At 42.7% G+C, this 17,561-nt stretch overlaps 1 protein-coding gene across 3 annotated transcripts in view; it reads right to left on the bottom strand.

Moving 5' to 3' along the window:
- The window catches only part of LOC124117773 (transient receptor potential cation channel subfamily A member 1 homolog), a 36,189-nt gene that overhangs the window by 8,606 nt on the left and 10,022 nt on the right, over positions 1-17,561 (bottom strand). For all 3 annotated transcript variants that reach the window (XM_046479781.2, XM_046479782.2, XM_046479783.2), the window contains 15 exons: positions 16,474-16,577; positions 15,850-16,020; positions 14,889-15,107; positions 14,090-14,183; positions 13,200-13,395; positions 11,614-11,797; positions 9,662-9,769; positions 8,990-9,078; positions 7,753-7,899; positions 6,060-6,171; positions 5,190-5,326; positions 4,623-4,750; positions 3,530-3,688; positions 2,552-2,643; positions 1,880-2,049 (listed from right to left, as the gene is read on the bottom strand). In XM_046479781.2, coding sequence (XP_046335737.2) covers positions 1,880-2,049; positions 2,552-2,643; positions 3,530-3,688; positions 4,623-4,750; positions 5,190-5,326; positions 6,060-6,171; positions 7,753-7,899; positions 8,990-9,078; positions 9,662-9,769; positions 11,614-11,797; positions 13,200-13,395; positions 14,090-14,183; positions 14,889-15,107; positions 15,850-16,020; positions 16,474-16,577 — 2,110 coding nt within the window. The remainder of the gene's footprint in view (positions 1-1,879; positions 2,050-2,551; positions 2,644-3,529; positions 3,689-4,622; positions 4,751-5,189; positions 5,327-6,059; positions 6,172-7,752; positions 7,900-8,989; positions 9,079-9,661; positions 9,770-11,613; positions 11,798-13,199; positions 13,396-14,089; positions 14,184-14,888; positions 15,108-15,849; positions 16,021-16,473; positions 16,578-17,561) is intronic.

Below are 17,561 nucleotides of genomic sequence, written 5' to 3'. Positions count from 1 at the left end.
GCCAAATCAAGACGATCTGATCGATAATCAAGATCTTTATTATATTAAAACAAGATAACTTTGATCCAGAGGATCAACACGGCGCAAAGAAAGTTTGTATTATACCTACCTAATAATGCAAGTACCTATATTGTCATGCAGATATTGTTAAAATTGAAACCCACAACGTTGTGACAGCGTTGGTTATTTTTAACCATTAACCATACTTCTCTTGAAAGTTACCTTCCTAATGGTAATATGTTAACTACTCTAACCTGAGACGTCAATTATTCACTATGTCCAAAAGAGCTAATATCTCGCTACACGGAAACTGGCTCAACGTTTCCAGCATTGCGATATGCTATTCCCAACTCTCTCGACAGGCAGGCTCGCTAATTGGGACAGAGCTAGACTGGTGACCCTGCCCTTCGCCTGCAGCTGAAGACGAGGTGCGCAAGCGCTCTAGAGCACGTAAACTAGTCTAGGGCAGGACGTTGGTCCCTGTTATGATTGTTGTCGAAAACATAAACATGTTTAGTGCAATAATTTACAGTTAGGAATGTTTTACAAATATTTTTTTGAATACCATAATTGTTTAGGTTTTTCGCATGAAGGCATATCATTATACAAATGTGAGACAAAAATAAAGTTTTAATTAAAAGTTTGGTTACATCTTTCCAACGATAACTCATCCCCATGGCCCATGCCCCCATGTAATTTTCTCCAACCACTAACAAATATGTGCAACAAAACGGGTCTTAAAAAAATTAAACTGGGCATCAAAAACGTGAAATATAAGGAAAATATCTGTTGACGCCCAGTTAACGATAAACATGCTCGGCAAATCCTGCAATCGACCAAAATCTGCACGGCAGTCGCCATGTTGTTTATGAACTGTGACGCGTTTTTCATTGGACTATGCATAGACTCGTTAGTCCAGCCAAAATGTAACTCCATAATTGCAGCCTAGTTCGGTTAGGGTGGAAACTAGTGCTTGAAGACACATTTACATTTACTGCACGTCTGGACACTAAAGCCCCCCTTACACAGGGCCGCGACCTTTGAGACACCTTTGAGCGATCAAAAACTAGGCCAGGACGCTCAATGGTCGCCTGAACTCAGAAAATCATGTATCTTTGTAACTGCTCCAGCAGTTGTTCAGCAGTAACTGCTCGAGTTGTTCAGCGTCTGCAACCACAGTGAAACACTGCAGGTACAAACCCTCTATTTATAGGCAGACTGTGGAGGCATTACAGGTGGCTCAAAGGAGGCAGAAAAGAGGCAGAAGCATTGCCATGGTGTCTCAGGGATTGCCGTGGTCGCCGAATGGGGGCACAGCGGTCGCCACAGTCATCGTTCAATGCACGCTGTTGGTCGCCCAAAGGAGGCACACGGGAGGCAGAAGCATCGCCCAGATTGATGGGAAGAAATTGCAACAGAACGCATCTTTTACCTCGCGACCATTCTGCAACAACGGCAATGCGTGTGCCTCCCTTCTGCCTCCTTCGAGCCACCTTTGAGCAACCAACCTCCTCGGCGACCTTTGTGCGACTGTTTTGAACATGTTCAAAACTTCACGGCGACCATGGCGTCCATGGCGATGCCTGAACCTCCCGTGTACCACCTTGGAACGACCTAGGCAGCCATTCTGCCTCCTTTGAGCCTCCAACGACGATCTGGCAAATTTTATGGTCGAACACGGGAGACACAAAGGTCGCCATCCTGTGTAAGGTCCCCATAAGTGGGTATTGACATATGCAGCAATCAACAGTGGACACGTGTCCAATGTAAAGACACTACTCGGAAAACGACACTAGATTTCTTAATCATTGCAAAATGTGTTTATAGCATTGTCTCGAAACGAATGATAAAAGAATAACTAAACTTAGGACTAACTCACTATTGGTGTGGCGGCGTCGTGTTGAGGGTGAACATGGTGAGGAAGATGATGAACATGAGATGGAGGAAGAAGGAATATAGATGGAACCACGCCCCGAACGACCACCACTTGTGTGAAATTAGTGACGTCACAAGTGGATGGGCAAGCAGCTGCTCTTGGTGGGCGGATACCTGTAAGTTCAAAGGCAAGAAGGTCAAAGGTCATATGCAGGTTTGACGTACACATATATCATATTTGATTTGAAACTGAAGTCAAAAATTGATTTTGTGGACCATTTGTATAACACTGTCACGATCCCATAATATGTCCTGAAGATCCAATGTATACTAAATACATACTGGACCCTTGCAACACCTGCTCTCGTTTGTAGGTACTGGTTGCCTCCGGAATTTCAAAATTCTTGCATTGACCTACACATGCGACAAAGAATCAGCCCTAGGCTATCTGAGCGAACATTTGCCAAACTACACGCAGTCTAGATTTCTCGATTCTGAACATCAACTGCTAGTTCCAGAACCCGCCTGAAGACTTTCGTTCATAGATGCACACTGGGCTTCGTCACTATCGAACACATTACCATCAGAACTCAGACTGTCATCGCTCTCATCGACCATTATCGTATCTTTAAAAACGCATCACCTGCTGGTGCGTCCATGACAATCAGTACTTTACCATTATATGAAGGGGGTGGTTTTCTTTGATGGTCTTGGACCTGTGAGAGTAAGGCATCAATTTCCCAAACCGCCTGTAAGAAATCTTCGACTCTGAAAACACAAGTTATTACAATTACAGAACTAAAAAGTCTCCTCCTTTGGGTTTGCATGCATTTTAGAACGAACGGTACTGGCGGATGAAGGGGGAAGAGGTTGCAGGGCGGGGCATCCCTCCCCTCTTACTTCAGACACATTACATGTCAACGTGCCCACCACCATCACCAGCAGCCTTTTCAAAATACTGGATCCGCCGATGAATGGGTGTTCGTGTTTAACGACTTATTAATATTCTTTACCACATAAACCAGCTGTTAACAGCGTGATCAACGATCCACAATTGGACCGTCATAGTTCGGGGCACAACACAAACTTAGAGGCTACAAACGGTGTACCTCTCTGTATGTTCACGTGTATCCACAGAGCTCCAGATAAGCTGCGTATCTGCGTAAAATACGCATAAAAAATGCAGAAATACGCAGTAAAATAAAATCCAAGCGTATCAAATACCCAACGAACATTACAGATTCGTTACAAAAATAAAACTTGTGCGTATCTTCAAAATATTGTGAAGTAACCCTGCGTATTCGATTAGCAAATCAGCAACTTATTTTGAAATTATAAACGGACATTCCGTCAACCTTGCCCATCGTGATCATTTGCCATCACACTTTCTTGTGGAAGTATCGTGGTATTTTTGAGTCCTATAAAGCTCTCGAACCCACACGACACCAGTTTGCAGGGACTAGACGAATAGTGTTTTCAAATATTTAACTTAAATACCCACATATGTAAAAACTAGTGGGTAACAGAAATTTGAATACCCAGATAGAATTACTGATACCGAATGCTTTTTTAAATGCATGGGTAAAATACCCACAACACCAAAAGCTTATCTGGAGCTCTGAATCCATAACTGTAAAGCATTTACACAAAGTACCAGTTTGCGATGTGCCGCCTTCATTAGACGGAGGCTGGGCCCACTCAGCGTAAAGGTCGTCGATGAATTCAAAGTTGTAACGTTGCTCAAAGTTTTCATCAGTGGGGTCCTGTTCCTCCCCTGCCGTGATGCACCGGTCAAAAACCTCCTTCGCCACATCTGCAAATACAGTCACATTCATCTTTAATGGTCTCAGAAACTGGGTGGAGGCACTGGCGGTCCAGTCGTCTAAGGCACTGCAATTCGCAGTTCAGAGTTGCGTCCCTTGGGTACGCCAAAAACCTATGATCATGGGTTCGAAGCCTGGTTCACTCCGATTATGTTTCTAGGTTTGTCAGTGCCATGCCCGCGTTCGTGGGTTTCACCAAAGTGGTGAAGTCTGATATCTGCATCACGTCCAACTGAATCCCAACATTGCTGATACCCCGTGATAAAACTCGAATACTGATAAATGCGGCGTTTCCCACAACTGGCATAAAAATGTGTGAGGTTTAACGCTGCTTTGAACAGTATTTCAGAAACCTCACGGCATGTCCGTTGAATGTGAGACAAAAGCCTGAGGTGATGCAGTTCATGCATACCGCTCAGGTGTAAACTCATGATCATGATCGGGGAAACCTAGAAATTAAAATTATATTAAAATACAAACTCATTTATGTCCAAATAATATTACAATAATTAAGGCAAAAATAAAAGTAGATTCGACTTGACAATATAATGTCCTCAACAACAAACACAATTACATATTTTAGATTTTTTGAACGTCTGAGGGGTATCCGACGATACCAAAGCTAGACGAAGTCGTGCGGTCTGTACTGCAGATAGAGGACGAAAAGCAGTAATTCATAGGGATTTATATACCTGGCGTCAACCTATTGTGGCCCCAACCTATTGTTCTCTAGTGGGGTTAAATCTCATATAGGGAGGTGTTACACTATTTCTAGGATGTACTGCCAAAAATACGGCACTTCCTTTCAGGAAAAAAATATAAATATTTCGAAGGAATGACCGAAAAATTTCACCCCAGGCCCTCCTCCCCAAGGATACGAAAAGGTCGGTGACCTTGTTGTACCTGAAAGTAGAGTTTTACTACCTGGCATCTTCCTGATGAGCCGACGTAAAGGGGTGTCGATTGTGACGTTACCTCGCTTCTTCCGGATATGAGCGTGTCGTAACGCATCCTTCCATTTATCGGATTGGATGATCTGACGAGCAATGTCACTGAAGTGAAACATTTCTACTCAATTAATTTCCACCATTGACATTATCATTGTACTTGGTTCAACTCGGAAACAAAACGATTTGTTTCAACATAAAATCAATATTCCAACAGAATTTCAAATACAAAAAAATCGATAGAATCGATTTCATGAAGCGTTTATCACGATATCATTTCATTTGGTAGCATGGCAATAGGTTTATATCCTCAGTTAAAGGTAAATTGCAGTTATATTCAAAATTAAAACAGAACTTACATCTATAAAAGAAACATAGACTAGAAATTGTCATCAGGTCGTGGAGCATCGTCTCTCTGTAACGATTAATACTATACTACTCAACATTTGCTAAGGTTCACACCTGTGACTAAAGATGACTACTTTGGTCCATATTGTTGAGTAGTATATGTTGTAACTCCAGCGAACCGATAAAATGACGGTACCTTTTGTTGTTCTCAATAGCAAGGTCAAGGCAGTTCATGCCGTTCATGTCGCGCTTGGTGACGCTGGCGTTCCACCTCAGCAACAACTGTACGACTTCACGGTGACCACTAGAACAGGCCAGGTGCAGGGGGGTTGTCTGGTGTTGGGGGAGAGAATTCCATTAGTGACTACATTTCTGGTAATGACATGATCACTAGGAACGTGTATCATTTGTATGCCCCGGTTTCTTACGTGTCACTGGATTTTCCTGCCCACCGCTTGATTGTCTGGCTTGTTTACAGGCCGCCGTTGCATGTACATGTGCATGTGCACTGCTTGGCGGCGTCAGGCAACACACACTTACTTTTTTATGCAAATTGTGTGGCGGTAGGACAGGGCATGCTTAAAACAGAGATTGCTTATTCTCTGGTGTGGACGTTTTATATTTACATTCACAAAGGGGACAAAGGTCGCTGTAGAGCGTTGCGTCCCTTGCGTCAGAAACCTTTGATCGTGGGAACGAATATTTCTTGGTTTGTCAGCACCATCTCGTTGGTTTCACCGAAGTGGTAAACGTCTAAGGCCTGTATTGCTTTGGGCTTTCTTCACACATTAAGCTGAAAGGCCGTGGAGCGGCGTTAAATCAAACTCAATCTTCACTTTACGCAAGTGGGTGTACTCGCCTGTCTCACGGTCCCTGAACCATATCATTTTCCCTCCCCCCAGCCCATACTGTAATGCTATAGCCCTGAATGAAGCATGTCTCGATTTGAATCTCCCATCTCTCTGGGGCTCTCTTTCCATTTAAAATTCGTTGTTTGTTTCTATCACAATTATATATGTTCAGAGACTAAGCGTTAGTCCACTGTAGTACTAACTGTGTTACTTACATTTCTCTTGTCGGTGGGATCTACAGGGGCGTCCGCCTCTAGAAGGACCTTGCAGGTGTTGTTCCAGCCCTGTGCTGCCGCCATATCTAACGCAGTCCAAAGCACACAGTTCCTACACGGAAAATGTGCTACCATAAGACGTTTATTCAGAGTGATAAAAAACTCACCAAGACAAGAGGAAGAGGAAACTTTTCCAATCTCATTAAAATCAGATCTTAGTTCTCGCTGCCGCTAAACAAAGATCTGAGGACATCCTATTACGGGTCACGTCAGACCGACCTTTCGCAAACTCTGACCGACCAATGGAATTACTGACAAGAAGTCGACATTAGCCAATCAGAAGGCAGCTTTCTCGTGCTTTACGTCACTAATTTCAAATTGGCGACTACGCTTCGAAACATATTTTGACAAATTCTCGCTTAAAAAATTGAAACCTGAACAAAAGAACGTTCTAGAATGGCTAATATATGGCCTAGATTGTATAGATGATTCAGTCGTTAAGCCCGTAAATATCGTTCGGAACACCCCGTTTTAACGTTTTCGAGGCTGCATGATGAGAAGTCACATTCCGACTGTCACTTTCATGATCTGGTAAGCGACGCTCTGATTGGTCGGATGAAAGGTCGTTCTGACGTTACCCCTAATGGGATGTCCCCAGATCTTTGTTTAGCGGTAGCGAGAACTAAGATCTGATTCTAATGAGATTGAAACTTTTCAATAGTCAACTTTCCCTTTATGTTGAGCAATATCCCAGTAGCCCAGCTACTTTTGAGGTACAATCGAGCATGTTTTTTCAAACATGGTCATAGGACTCTTGCTCAAAAGTTTCTTGATCAGGGTAACAGCGTGCATGGCCTAAGTAAAGCTTCCCAAACGTTTGATGGTTGACTTGAGGAGGGCAATTCCCTTTCAGACATTGTTCATGTATGTTCCCGTGTTTGTTTAGGTGGACAACTGACTTTGCATGCGTGTGTTCTGGGTGCCATCGTTGGGGCAGAATACGCTCACTTTTCCCAAACACCCGGTATCATCTCTATTTGGTCATGATTAATAAAAGATGAAGCTACGAGACCACTTAAAATACTGAATTGTACTTTTTGTAATTATTTGAAATGTTAATGGTTGTTTTCCCAGGGCGAATGAACATCATACATTGTATCCAAAGGGAATCGAAAACGGGTCATCGGCGTGAGGAGCGAACGGTCTAACCACCAAGTTACCTTGACGTCACAATTTGTAATCATGTTTCGACTATTGGAAAACCAAGAAATACTTAAAAGGCATTCGTAGATTGAGGAGGGCCTGGGTGTACAATTTGTTACTCTCTGAGTGAGTGAGTGAGTGAGTGCGTGAGTGCGTGAGTGAGGAAATATTCAGCAATATCATGTTGAGGGAAACCAGAAATGGGCTTCACACACAGAACTCATGTGGGGAATCGAACCCGGGCTAACCCCTTAACACCTTGGCTACCCCACCGTCCCCAATCACTCTCGAAGGACGATGGGTTATGGCTGTCATTGAATAATGGAATGCGATGTATTACCTACTGTCAAATACGTCCTACTTTAGACATTTAATTTATAGTTTTAGATTGGAAAATCCAAATCTGTGATTTAATGATTGAGTAAAATTGATTAGTTATTGGATATAGTTTACAACATTGTAAGATTGTGAATGTTTGTCAAATATTTACTTTTGTGAAACATCAGCCCCAAGTTCAATGAGTGCACCCACGCTCAGCGTATGTCCGTACAGTGCGGCCAGATGTAAGGGCGTGTTACTCTTCTCGTCCTCGGCAAAGATAGAGTTCTGACCGTTCCTCACAATTTCCCGTATGGTGCTGAAACATTGACCGTGCATCATACGATTAGAAGACAACAGAGAGTGAATAATTATAGTGTTACGCCGATTCCAGCAATATTATAACAGGAACACCACAAATGGGCTTCATATATTGTACCTATGTGGGGAATCGAACCCGGGCCTTGGGCGTGACGAGCGAACGCTGTAACCACTAGGCTACACCACACAGCCTAAGCAAACATATAAATATGATGACGAGTGAATGAATATGGTTTTTACCGCTTTTAACAATATTCCAGCAATAATACGGCAGGAGGCACCAGAAATTGGCGTCACATATTGTTCACGTGCGGGGAACGAACCCGGACCGTCGGCGTGACAAGCAGAAACACTATCCATCGAGCTACCCCACCGCCCACGTGATGATGCACTGACATTGCATAAACATACATTGACATGTCGGAAACTCGAACCCCAAGAACCATCAAAATAATATCGAGTTTCAATTGTTTTAGACAACTTCATAACCATAATGTCGATAAACGGGACAAAACAGTTATATCGGTTTAAGCGTTGTCGGGTTAAAGGAGGTCAGGGCGAGGAGACTTTACGGTAATGACGTTCATGATTACCCAAACAAACGTTGACACTGATTCTCAGTCATTACCTTGGGGATTCCAAGTTAGAAAAAGTCCCCAGCAACATATGCTGACCGTAAAGTATACAGGCGACAACAGGGATCGGATGCTTAGTTTTGGTGATATGGTTGAATGCATGCCATCGCACCTCGACGGCGCATGGCGGTGCTCATCATATCAGTAACTGGTTTGTCTGGCCAAGGCTCGCTAATTAACAGTCCATCGTGATAAAGAAAGATTATTGTTGAAAGCGGCGTCAATCTAAATTGCTTTATTACGATTAAGTTAGTTTGATTTAACACTGCTTTGAACAGTATTTCAGTTATCAGGGCGTGTCATTTTGACGTGTGAGGAGGGAACGAAGTTTGGTGAAACCCATTAGCAAGAGTATGATGCTGATAAACCAAGAAAAATCAGAGCGATTCTAGAATTCGAACCTGCGATCATACGTTTCTGGCACGCCCAAGGGACGCAACTCTGCAAACTTACTTGACGTTCCCGTATTTAGCAGCCATGTGTAGTGGAGATTCCTCAAGTTCGTTCTTGGTATGTATGGACGCCTTGTTCTTGAGGAGAATCTGTAAATACAACCGTGTACCAAGTGTATGTCATCTCACGGGTTAAACGGGTTTTTTGTTTGTTGGTTGGTTCCAGCTACACGACGGCGGTCTGTAAATAATCTGGACCAGACAATCCAGTGATTGACATTATGAGCATCAATCTACGCAGTTGGGATACATGCATCAACCAAGTCAGCGAGCCTGACCATCCGATCCCGTTAGTCGCAATCCACTTTTACGGCAAGCATTGGTTGCTGAAGACATATTCTACCCTGGGTCTTCACGGATTACAGGCTTATTGAAAACCATACATTATAAACAATGGAAACAATTCAAACGTTAAAAGCATTCGCTAAAACGTCTAAGATTTCCTTTGATTCAGTTGACTAGCACAAGATCGATGCAGGTATACTTGGCACTGTCTATTAATATTTCATCTTTAAAGGAAATCCAACCATTCTGTTTCTACTAAAGACAAGAAAGAAAGGCGTGACACACGCTCACATTGTCGTAAAACCGGTTCTGTTCAAGGCTGACGACCATATCTATGCGCTCCATCTTTGCATTGTTCATCTGGATCTGGATGGTTCAATGGTCTTACCTTGACAACGTGCAGGTTTTTCTTCTGAGCAGCGATATGCAGTGCAGTATTGCCGTCACGGTCGCCCCAGTTGATAAGGTTTCTCATCTCAGGAACCGACAACAAGCTCTGTGGAAACAAAACGTCTTTCTTTATTCTGATTAATCAGTCTGTTGTCTGTTGTCTGTTAAGTGCCTACTTTAATCCACTGATGCGGATCGTACTGAACGCACCTTACTTTCTCGTTCTCTTGATGTACGTCGGTCTATTGCAAACACGCAGTTGTTTATATTGGAAAAAAAACTAGTAACATCTATCGTGGTAGTAAATATATTTCTATGCAAAGGCCAAAAACATTTTATGGTAAACGTTTTTTGTTTTTTTTTAAATCATTAGAGCTTATGTATATTCAATTAATGTGTGTATCTGAATATTTTGTTATTCACTGGGAATGAAAATGTACATATGGGTGTTTAACGGGTCAAAGGTAAGTTTGTTTGTTTGTTGTTTAACGCCGCACTCATCAATATTCCAGCTATATGACGCCGATCTGTAAATAATCGAGTCTGGACCAGATAATCCAGTGACTGACATCATGAGCATCGATCCGCGCAATTGGGATACGATGACATGCATAAACCAAGAGAGCCTGACCATACGATCCCGTTAGTCGCCTCTTGCGACAAGCATGGTTTGCTGACGACCAATTCTAACCCGGATCTTAACGCTACATTAAACAATCAAACAAACCACAAAATAACTTGATACAATGTTGCGCAAAACAAACTGGAATGTAAGTGCAAACCGAACACACATTGACGAGGACTAGTATATTCTTTAAAAATTTATATAAACATTATTTTGGCAGTTTAGAACCAATAGTGATTCTCAACATATTTTTTGGCAATTTATAACCTTGTGTTTCGCCAAAATATAACAGGCCATCTTTAGGGAGCACACGGCATCATATGAAACAAATGTTCCTCTTTTGAAAGGAAGATCAGGTAGTCTAGTGGCTGAAGCGTTGGCTCGTCAACGTGCAACAATGTCGATGATGCGATCGTCGCTGTCAAACACTATTTGTGTATTTACACTATGGTAATTATGCCTAATGGGATATCCTCAGATCCTTCTTTAGCGGTAGCGAGAACTAACATCTGATTTTAATGAGATTGTCTCAATAACATTAAATAAAAAGGAGCCGAGAGACCCTTTTCCTGATGCTGCAGTATTCGGGAGTCGCCCACCATTATAGATTTGCATTGGCACTTTTGGATCTATATATTTCACGTTCTGTTTGACAGACTAGCCTATGGTGTAAGGAGTGATTATCGGCATCATACTCTTTATCTCCAGGGCTCGCATTTTGGTAAACCTACACTAACCCCTGGACCCATTCTCGTGGTTCTCGCGATCTCAAGTTACCCGCCCTTGATTTTCATTAACATTGTACTGACCAATCGAACGTCGATAAAAGGAAAAAGCAAATGTGTGAGGGACAACTTGCCACCGACAGTTTCATTGGACATGAAGACATCCTTTCCACAAAACATTTTTTTAGGGCATTATCATGTACTGGCACCCATATAAAAAACATTGAGGTTGGTTTTTACTCTGATTGGTCCGTAAGACAACGTAGCGAAGCGCATGTAAATTGGCCAATGAAATTCAAGGGCGGGTAATTTGAGATCGCTCGAACCACGGGAATTGGCCAATAAAAATCAAGGGCGGGTAATTTGAGATCGCTCGAACCACGGGAATGGATGCAGGGGTTAGTGTAGGTTTACCGAAATGCAAGCCCTGAAGATACAGAGTATCGATCAGTCGTGTAAAGGGTCTAATCTTAATGAGAGATATAGAGGAAATATCGGCATTAGTCGGCGACCGATCGGATCGTCTCAAACTGTAATGATCTCGCAGACTACAGACTGTAACGATTTAATGGGCCCCACGCTCGGTGAGTTAGAATGTACCTGGAGCACAGACAGGTTGCCTTCTTCAGCAGCAACATAGACAGCCGTCTTCTCCTTCAGATTTGTGGCATCGACGTCAGCTCCCTTCTTTACCAACATCTCCACCGTCTCGACATGGCCGTACATGGCAGCGATAAGGAGCGGCGTGTCGTTGTCTTTGTCAAGGCACTCAATGTTGGCCCCCCTGTGATAAACACAATGTACAAAGACAATGTACAGAGAAACATTTTGCCGTTACACTGTGAAGCCGTTGCTGGTATATTGTGAAATCCGTTACTCGTGGTGAAAACCGTTACCGTTGTCGGCGTATAGTGAAAACCGTTACCGTTGCCGGTGTACAGCAAAACCCCGCACCGTCATGTTGTATAGTGTAACCCGTTACCGTCATAGTGTTTAGTGAAATCCTTTACCGTTGCCGGTGTATAGTGAAATCCGTTACCGTCAGGGTGTATAGTAAATCCGTTACCGTCACGGTGTATAGTGAAATCCGTTATCGTCGCCGGTGTACAGCAAAATCCCATACCGTCACTGTGTATAGTGAAATCCGTTACCGCTGCCGGTGTACAGCAAAACCATTTACCGTCACGGTGTATAGTGAAACCCGTTACCGGAATATAGTGAAACTCGTTACCGTTGGAGGGTTTATAGTGAAACCCGTTACTGGTGTATAGTGAAACCCGTTATCGGTGTATAGTGAAACCCGTTACAGGAATATAGTGAAACCCGTTACCGTTGCAGGTTTATAGTGAAACCCGTTACCGGTGTATAGTGAAACCCGTTACCTTTTCAGTGTACAATGAATGCATGATGTAAATACGTGTACCCCTGGTTTTATAAATCTGCGGAAAAGCTCCGCTAGAAAACTAAATATACAATGGAGCAACATTTAAAAAAATAGAGTTATTTCCATGTGTTGCTTGGAGGCATCTACATACGATTTGAGGTGAGGTGAGGTGAGGTGAGGTGAGGTGAGGTGAGGTGAAATTGGGTTTAACGTCGCGTTCAAGATTATTGCACTTGTACAGCGACGTGCATGCACACGTGTGGGGGCTGCTTGTACTAGTCCGGACTGATGCCGATTTGATAGTCCGACCCACTGAGACACCACGCGTATTTAAATATGAACACCCCACTGAAACACAGTATACGGAGTCCGAGCCGACCAGTCCTTGTTTTAGCCCCTTAATGTCGAGCGCCAGGGAGGGTAACAACAAGTACCATCTTTTTACGTTTTCTTGGTATGACGCGACCGGGGATCGAACCCCAGACGCTCTATCACTAGACCACAGAGGCGGGCGATAAAAATTTGAAAAACGACTGATACTTGCGGAAAAGATGGTCAAGGTCAGTGTATGTTTCTCCAGATACACAACAGTAGCCCTGTACGTCTAGAAGATGTTATCCTTTGTATCCCTTGTCACAATTGAAAGAGTAGTCCCAACATTATTGCTAGTTTCAAAACATGTCATTAAATGTTCGATTTCGTTACTGTATTTCAATATTAATGCAAGCAAATGTTTCGTCAGATATTGATACAGGGTGGCTCCGTTATATAAAATATATATAGTAAGCGATGTGTACATTACCTCCTCAGGAGAAGCCTCGCAGCCCTTACGCGGTTGAATTGAGCCGCTTTGTGTAGAGGTGTCGTTTGCATGTCATTCGAAGCGTCGATTATTGCCCCTTTATCCACCAGATGGCGTATGATGTCAATCTTACCGGACACTACCGCCAGGTGGAGTGGAAACAAACCGTCACTGCGGCTCTGGTTGACATTTGCCCCTTGAAAAAGTACATAGATTAAGTCGGGATGATTTAATCAACATACAAGTTCATGAATGAGAGAATATTTTTAACCAAGTAACCAATGTTCCACCTTCATCAAAGCGGCCTAATCGTGCCTGGACTAGGCAAACCATGGGTTGTAGCATGAGCAACACTTAATGACATGAGTCGGGCACCTCACATACTGAAATCATCCGATCCTCATTAGTGGGTTCTTATAACAAGTATTGGGTACTGGGGACATTTTCTGCCCCGACATCTCCATGGAAAACATAGTCAAGTTCATAAGCCTGGCAAGTATACACTTGAATTGGATTTGACCAAAACATTACAAACGTTACTAGGCTGAACAGTGTGGCCGAAACACAGCAAACCATCAAATACATCACCATCGAAAAAATATTTGTTTGATTCATTTTCAGCCACCATTAAAAATGGGTTTATATTTTCTTTTGCTCGGAGGTTTACTTAAGGGATAGATAACGAGCAAGGAATATTGACATATTTACAGATTTAACGCATTATGTTTGTCTTGACGAAGAAAGAATTAATTTTTGCATATACCTTAAAAGACTATCCCCGATGCCCAACCTGTATGGTTCTTGTATGTTGTTTGAACATATTGTTTCTAGCTTTGTGAACACAATTATTAATGTTCAGTGTTTCAAGAAGTGCAAAGGGCACAACTTACCCTTTTGTACACAAAGGTGGGTGATCTCACTATGGCCATTTTCTACCGCTAGGTGGAGACAAGTGCTTCCTTCAACATCCTGGTCCTTAACTAGCTGTCGACGTCATGTTGAAAAAAAGAGTAAAATTTATGAGTGAGTGAGTTGTATTTTACGCTGTTTTGAAAAGTATCAGGATTTCAGTTGTGTCACGGTGTCAGGACAATGTTGGAAAGGCAATTTACACGTATGGGTACGATGCTAACAGATACCATAGACCATAATGGGGAAGTATTTGGTCTGAAGCCTTCTTAGCCAGGCAATTCAGTGGTCGACAGTATAAGCATCAATCCATGCCGTTTGGAAAAGACGACACATAACCAGACAGCTCACTTAATTATTGCAGCCAGACGAATTCCATCTAAACTTACAACCTTGGTGTTACTGACGGCAACTAGCGGATCCTGGCTTGGCTGAGGGATGCATTTCTGCACATAGACCACTGTGCCAACCACATCTTATTGAGGTGTTGTTGGGACATTCGTCTTAGTGTGAGCGTGTAACATCACATGACGGAGGATGCGTGTCTCAGACGTTTACTATTTTGGTAACTCCCACGAGCATCGGCGCACTGCAGACATACCAAGGATCATCTGGGCTAATCGGGGATCAAACCCACGTTGATAGGATCCTGGCACATCTAAGGGTCGCAACTCTGCATAGCGAATTGCGGCACCTTCGACGACTGAGCTACTCTCTTTCTTAGAGAATTCTAAACCTGAGTATAGAAGCAAAGAATCTTGTTCTCTCCTCTTCCCTTACCAATTCTGTGACATTTTTTTCCGGATTTTTCTCTGCGATTTCAAAGAGCATTTTCACAAGAGGCAGATTCCCAGACGAGCATGCGTGATGTAATGGTGTTGACGTCTCGTGATCCATACACCGGATTTCGGCACCGGCGTTGAGGAGGAGTTTAGCAACGCCGAGCTCATCATATAGAGCTGCTACGTGCAGGGCTCGCATGTTCTGATTATCTTCAGACTGGAACAGTGGCAGCAAAAAATACGGTTTCTTCTACTAAATCAGGGCAGTTTCATGACAAGATAACAAAAACATCACAATTATTCAGTACTTTACGATATGTTGTCAGATGTCAGATAGTTACAATTATATTATTAGAATGTGACATAACGACAACGTCCCTTATAGAATTTCATAGATTCGGTATTCCGATAAAACTTTGTATGAGACAGATTTGCAAGAATTTCGATGTAGCTCGCTGCGATATTGCTGGAATATTGCTAAAAGCGGCGTCATTAATACTCACTCCCTAGCAAGGATTTCGTTAAAAATTCCGTTATTCATACACTAGTCATCATACATACACAGGGAGTCTACATAAGACTTGGGGCAATGGGGTAGCCTAGTGGTTAGTGTACAATGTAAACTGCCGAGCGAAAGAATGTATACTCCCATGTTTGATGGTGGCTAAAAATGAAACCAACAAGAAATGATAATTCGATTGTGACTTATGTGATACGGGTATCATCGTTGTGTTTGTTACCTTAAATTTGCAGCGTTTAAGCCTTGAAATGTTTTTATAATGTTTATAATGTTTTTAATTTTTTAGTCAAATCAATTTTTTTCAGTGTATACTTTCTTTTGCCTGGCAGCGTATGTAGCTCATAGCTGGAACCTTGATAAAACCCGACTTACTGACTATTTAAAACTGAAATATACAATCACCCTGATTCGGGGGAAAGTAACACAAGTTGATACAGACCTCAATTATGTTGATGTCTTGGAAGGCGAGGATGTCCCTGGCGGCGACGACATTGCCGTGAATGGCGGCGTAGTGAAGCGGAGTCTGGCCATACGTGTCTTTCATTGTGAAGTCGGCGCCATTCTCCTTCAGCTTAGGGACACAGGACGATCCCGACCAAACTTGATCCATCTGATAAAGACCATCATAGACATCATCGTCGTTATTGTTGTAGTGGCTGTATAAACGAACCCGGTTTCGTTACAGTATTTTTTAAAATCTGTTTTATACAGGAACCCGTTACAGCAAGAGGGAGTCCAGATCCAGTGTGATGCATGCGTTGGCAGTTTTCCATTTATTACTTGTGGGTGACATGATAAACGTCTACCATACAATAACAACTCCATGGGCGGATCCAGCTTTTTTGAAAAGGCGGGTGCACAATTAAGATCTATTTATTGTCTTTGGTGGTAATTTATACAGAAATAAGATATTTTTTTAAAATAAAAAGAGGTGTGCGCACCCCCACCCCACCCTCTGTACAACTACAATCGCCCCACCTCATACCCACAAACTGATATCAGGTGTGTGTAGATTCCGAAAAATGGATACCCACTAATGAAGAATCCTGGATCCTTTACTCACACTCTTAGGGGCGCTCCGGTCGGTTTTGAGTTTCTTGCCCCTCACAGGCATAGCGGCATAGTGGGCGGGGCAGACCCCCTCCTCTTCCCCTCTGATGTTGACATCTGAGAAATATATGAGATGAAATCAGAACTCTGTGCTTCAGGATAACCTACGAGGTACACGGATTACGGATTATGTCATGAGTGTAAGAATTTAAGTACTGACGAGTCTTCACACAGTGTTTCATGAAAAAGCGTTAATCCACAATTCCAGGGGGTAGTAATTTTTAAAGTCTGTCTTACAGACCCTGATACAAATATAGGGGCGGTCGGGTAGCCTAGTGGTTAAAGCGTTCGCTCGTCACGCCGAAAACCCGGGTTCGAATCCCAACATGGGTACAATGTGTGAAGCCCATTTCTGGTGTCCCCCGCCGTGGTATTGCTAAAAGCGGCGTAAAACCAAACTCACTCACTGATACAAATATATATCAAATACAGCCCATGCAAGTCTATAATGTTTGGCAAGTCGGGATTACTGCAGTATCTGAAAATGAAGAGAGTCACTGGGCTCCCTTTTATTATATTTTTATTAAGATAACTGAACAACTGTTTTTTCTGTACGATATGTTCATTTCAGAGACTAGATGTTAGTCTATAATTTTTACTTTGTATTGTCTTTTGTTTAAGAAAAAGTTTAAAAAACATTTTTCACGATCACTAGTGGAAGCATCGGGTCAGTCACATGACAATCTCATTAAAATCAGATCTCAGTTCTCGCAACCGCTTAACAAAGATCTGAGGACATCCCAATAAGGGTCATGTCAGTCCGACGTTTCGCGAACTTTGACCGACCAATGGAATGACTGACAAGAAGTCGTCATTAGCCAATCAGAAGGCAGCTTTGTCGTGCTTTACGGCACTATTTTCAAACTGGCGGCTGCGCTTCGAAATATATTTTGATAAATTATCGATTAAAAATTGGAAAACAGAACAAATGAACATTCTCCAATGGCTAATAGATGGCATAGCTTGTATGGATTCACCCGTAAAGCCCGTAACTGTCGTTCGGAAAACACCGTGTTAAACCTTTCGAGGTTGCATGATCAG

The sequence above is a fragment of the Haliotis rufescens genome, unplaced genomic scaffold (genome assembly GCF_023055435.1).
Source record: "Haliotis rufescens isolate VD_foot unplaced genomic scaffold, xgHalRufe1.0.p SCAF_6, whole genome shotgun sequence".
Lineage (NCBI taxonomy): Eukaryota > Metazoa > Mollusca > Gastropoda > Lepetellida > Haliotidae > Haliotis > Haliotis rufescens.
This window is presented reverse-complemented; position numbering and strand designations above follow the sequence as displayed.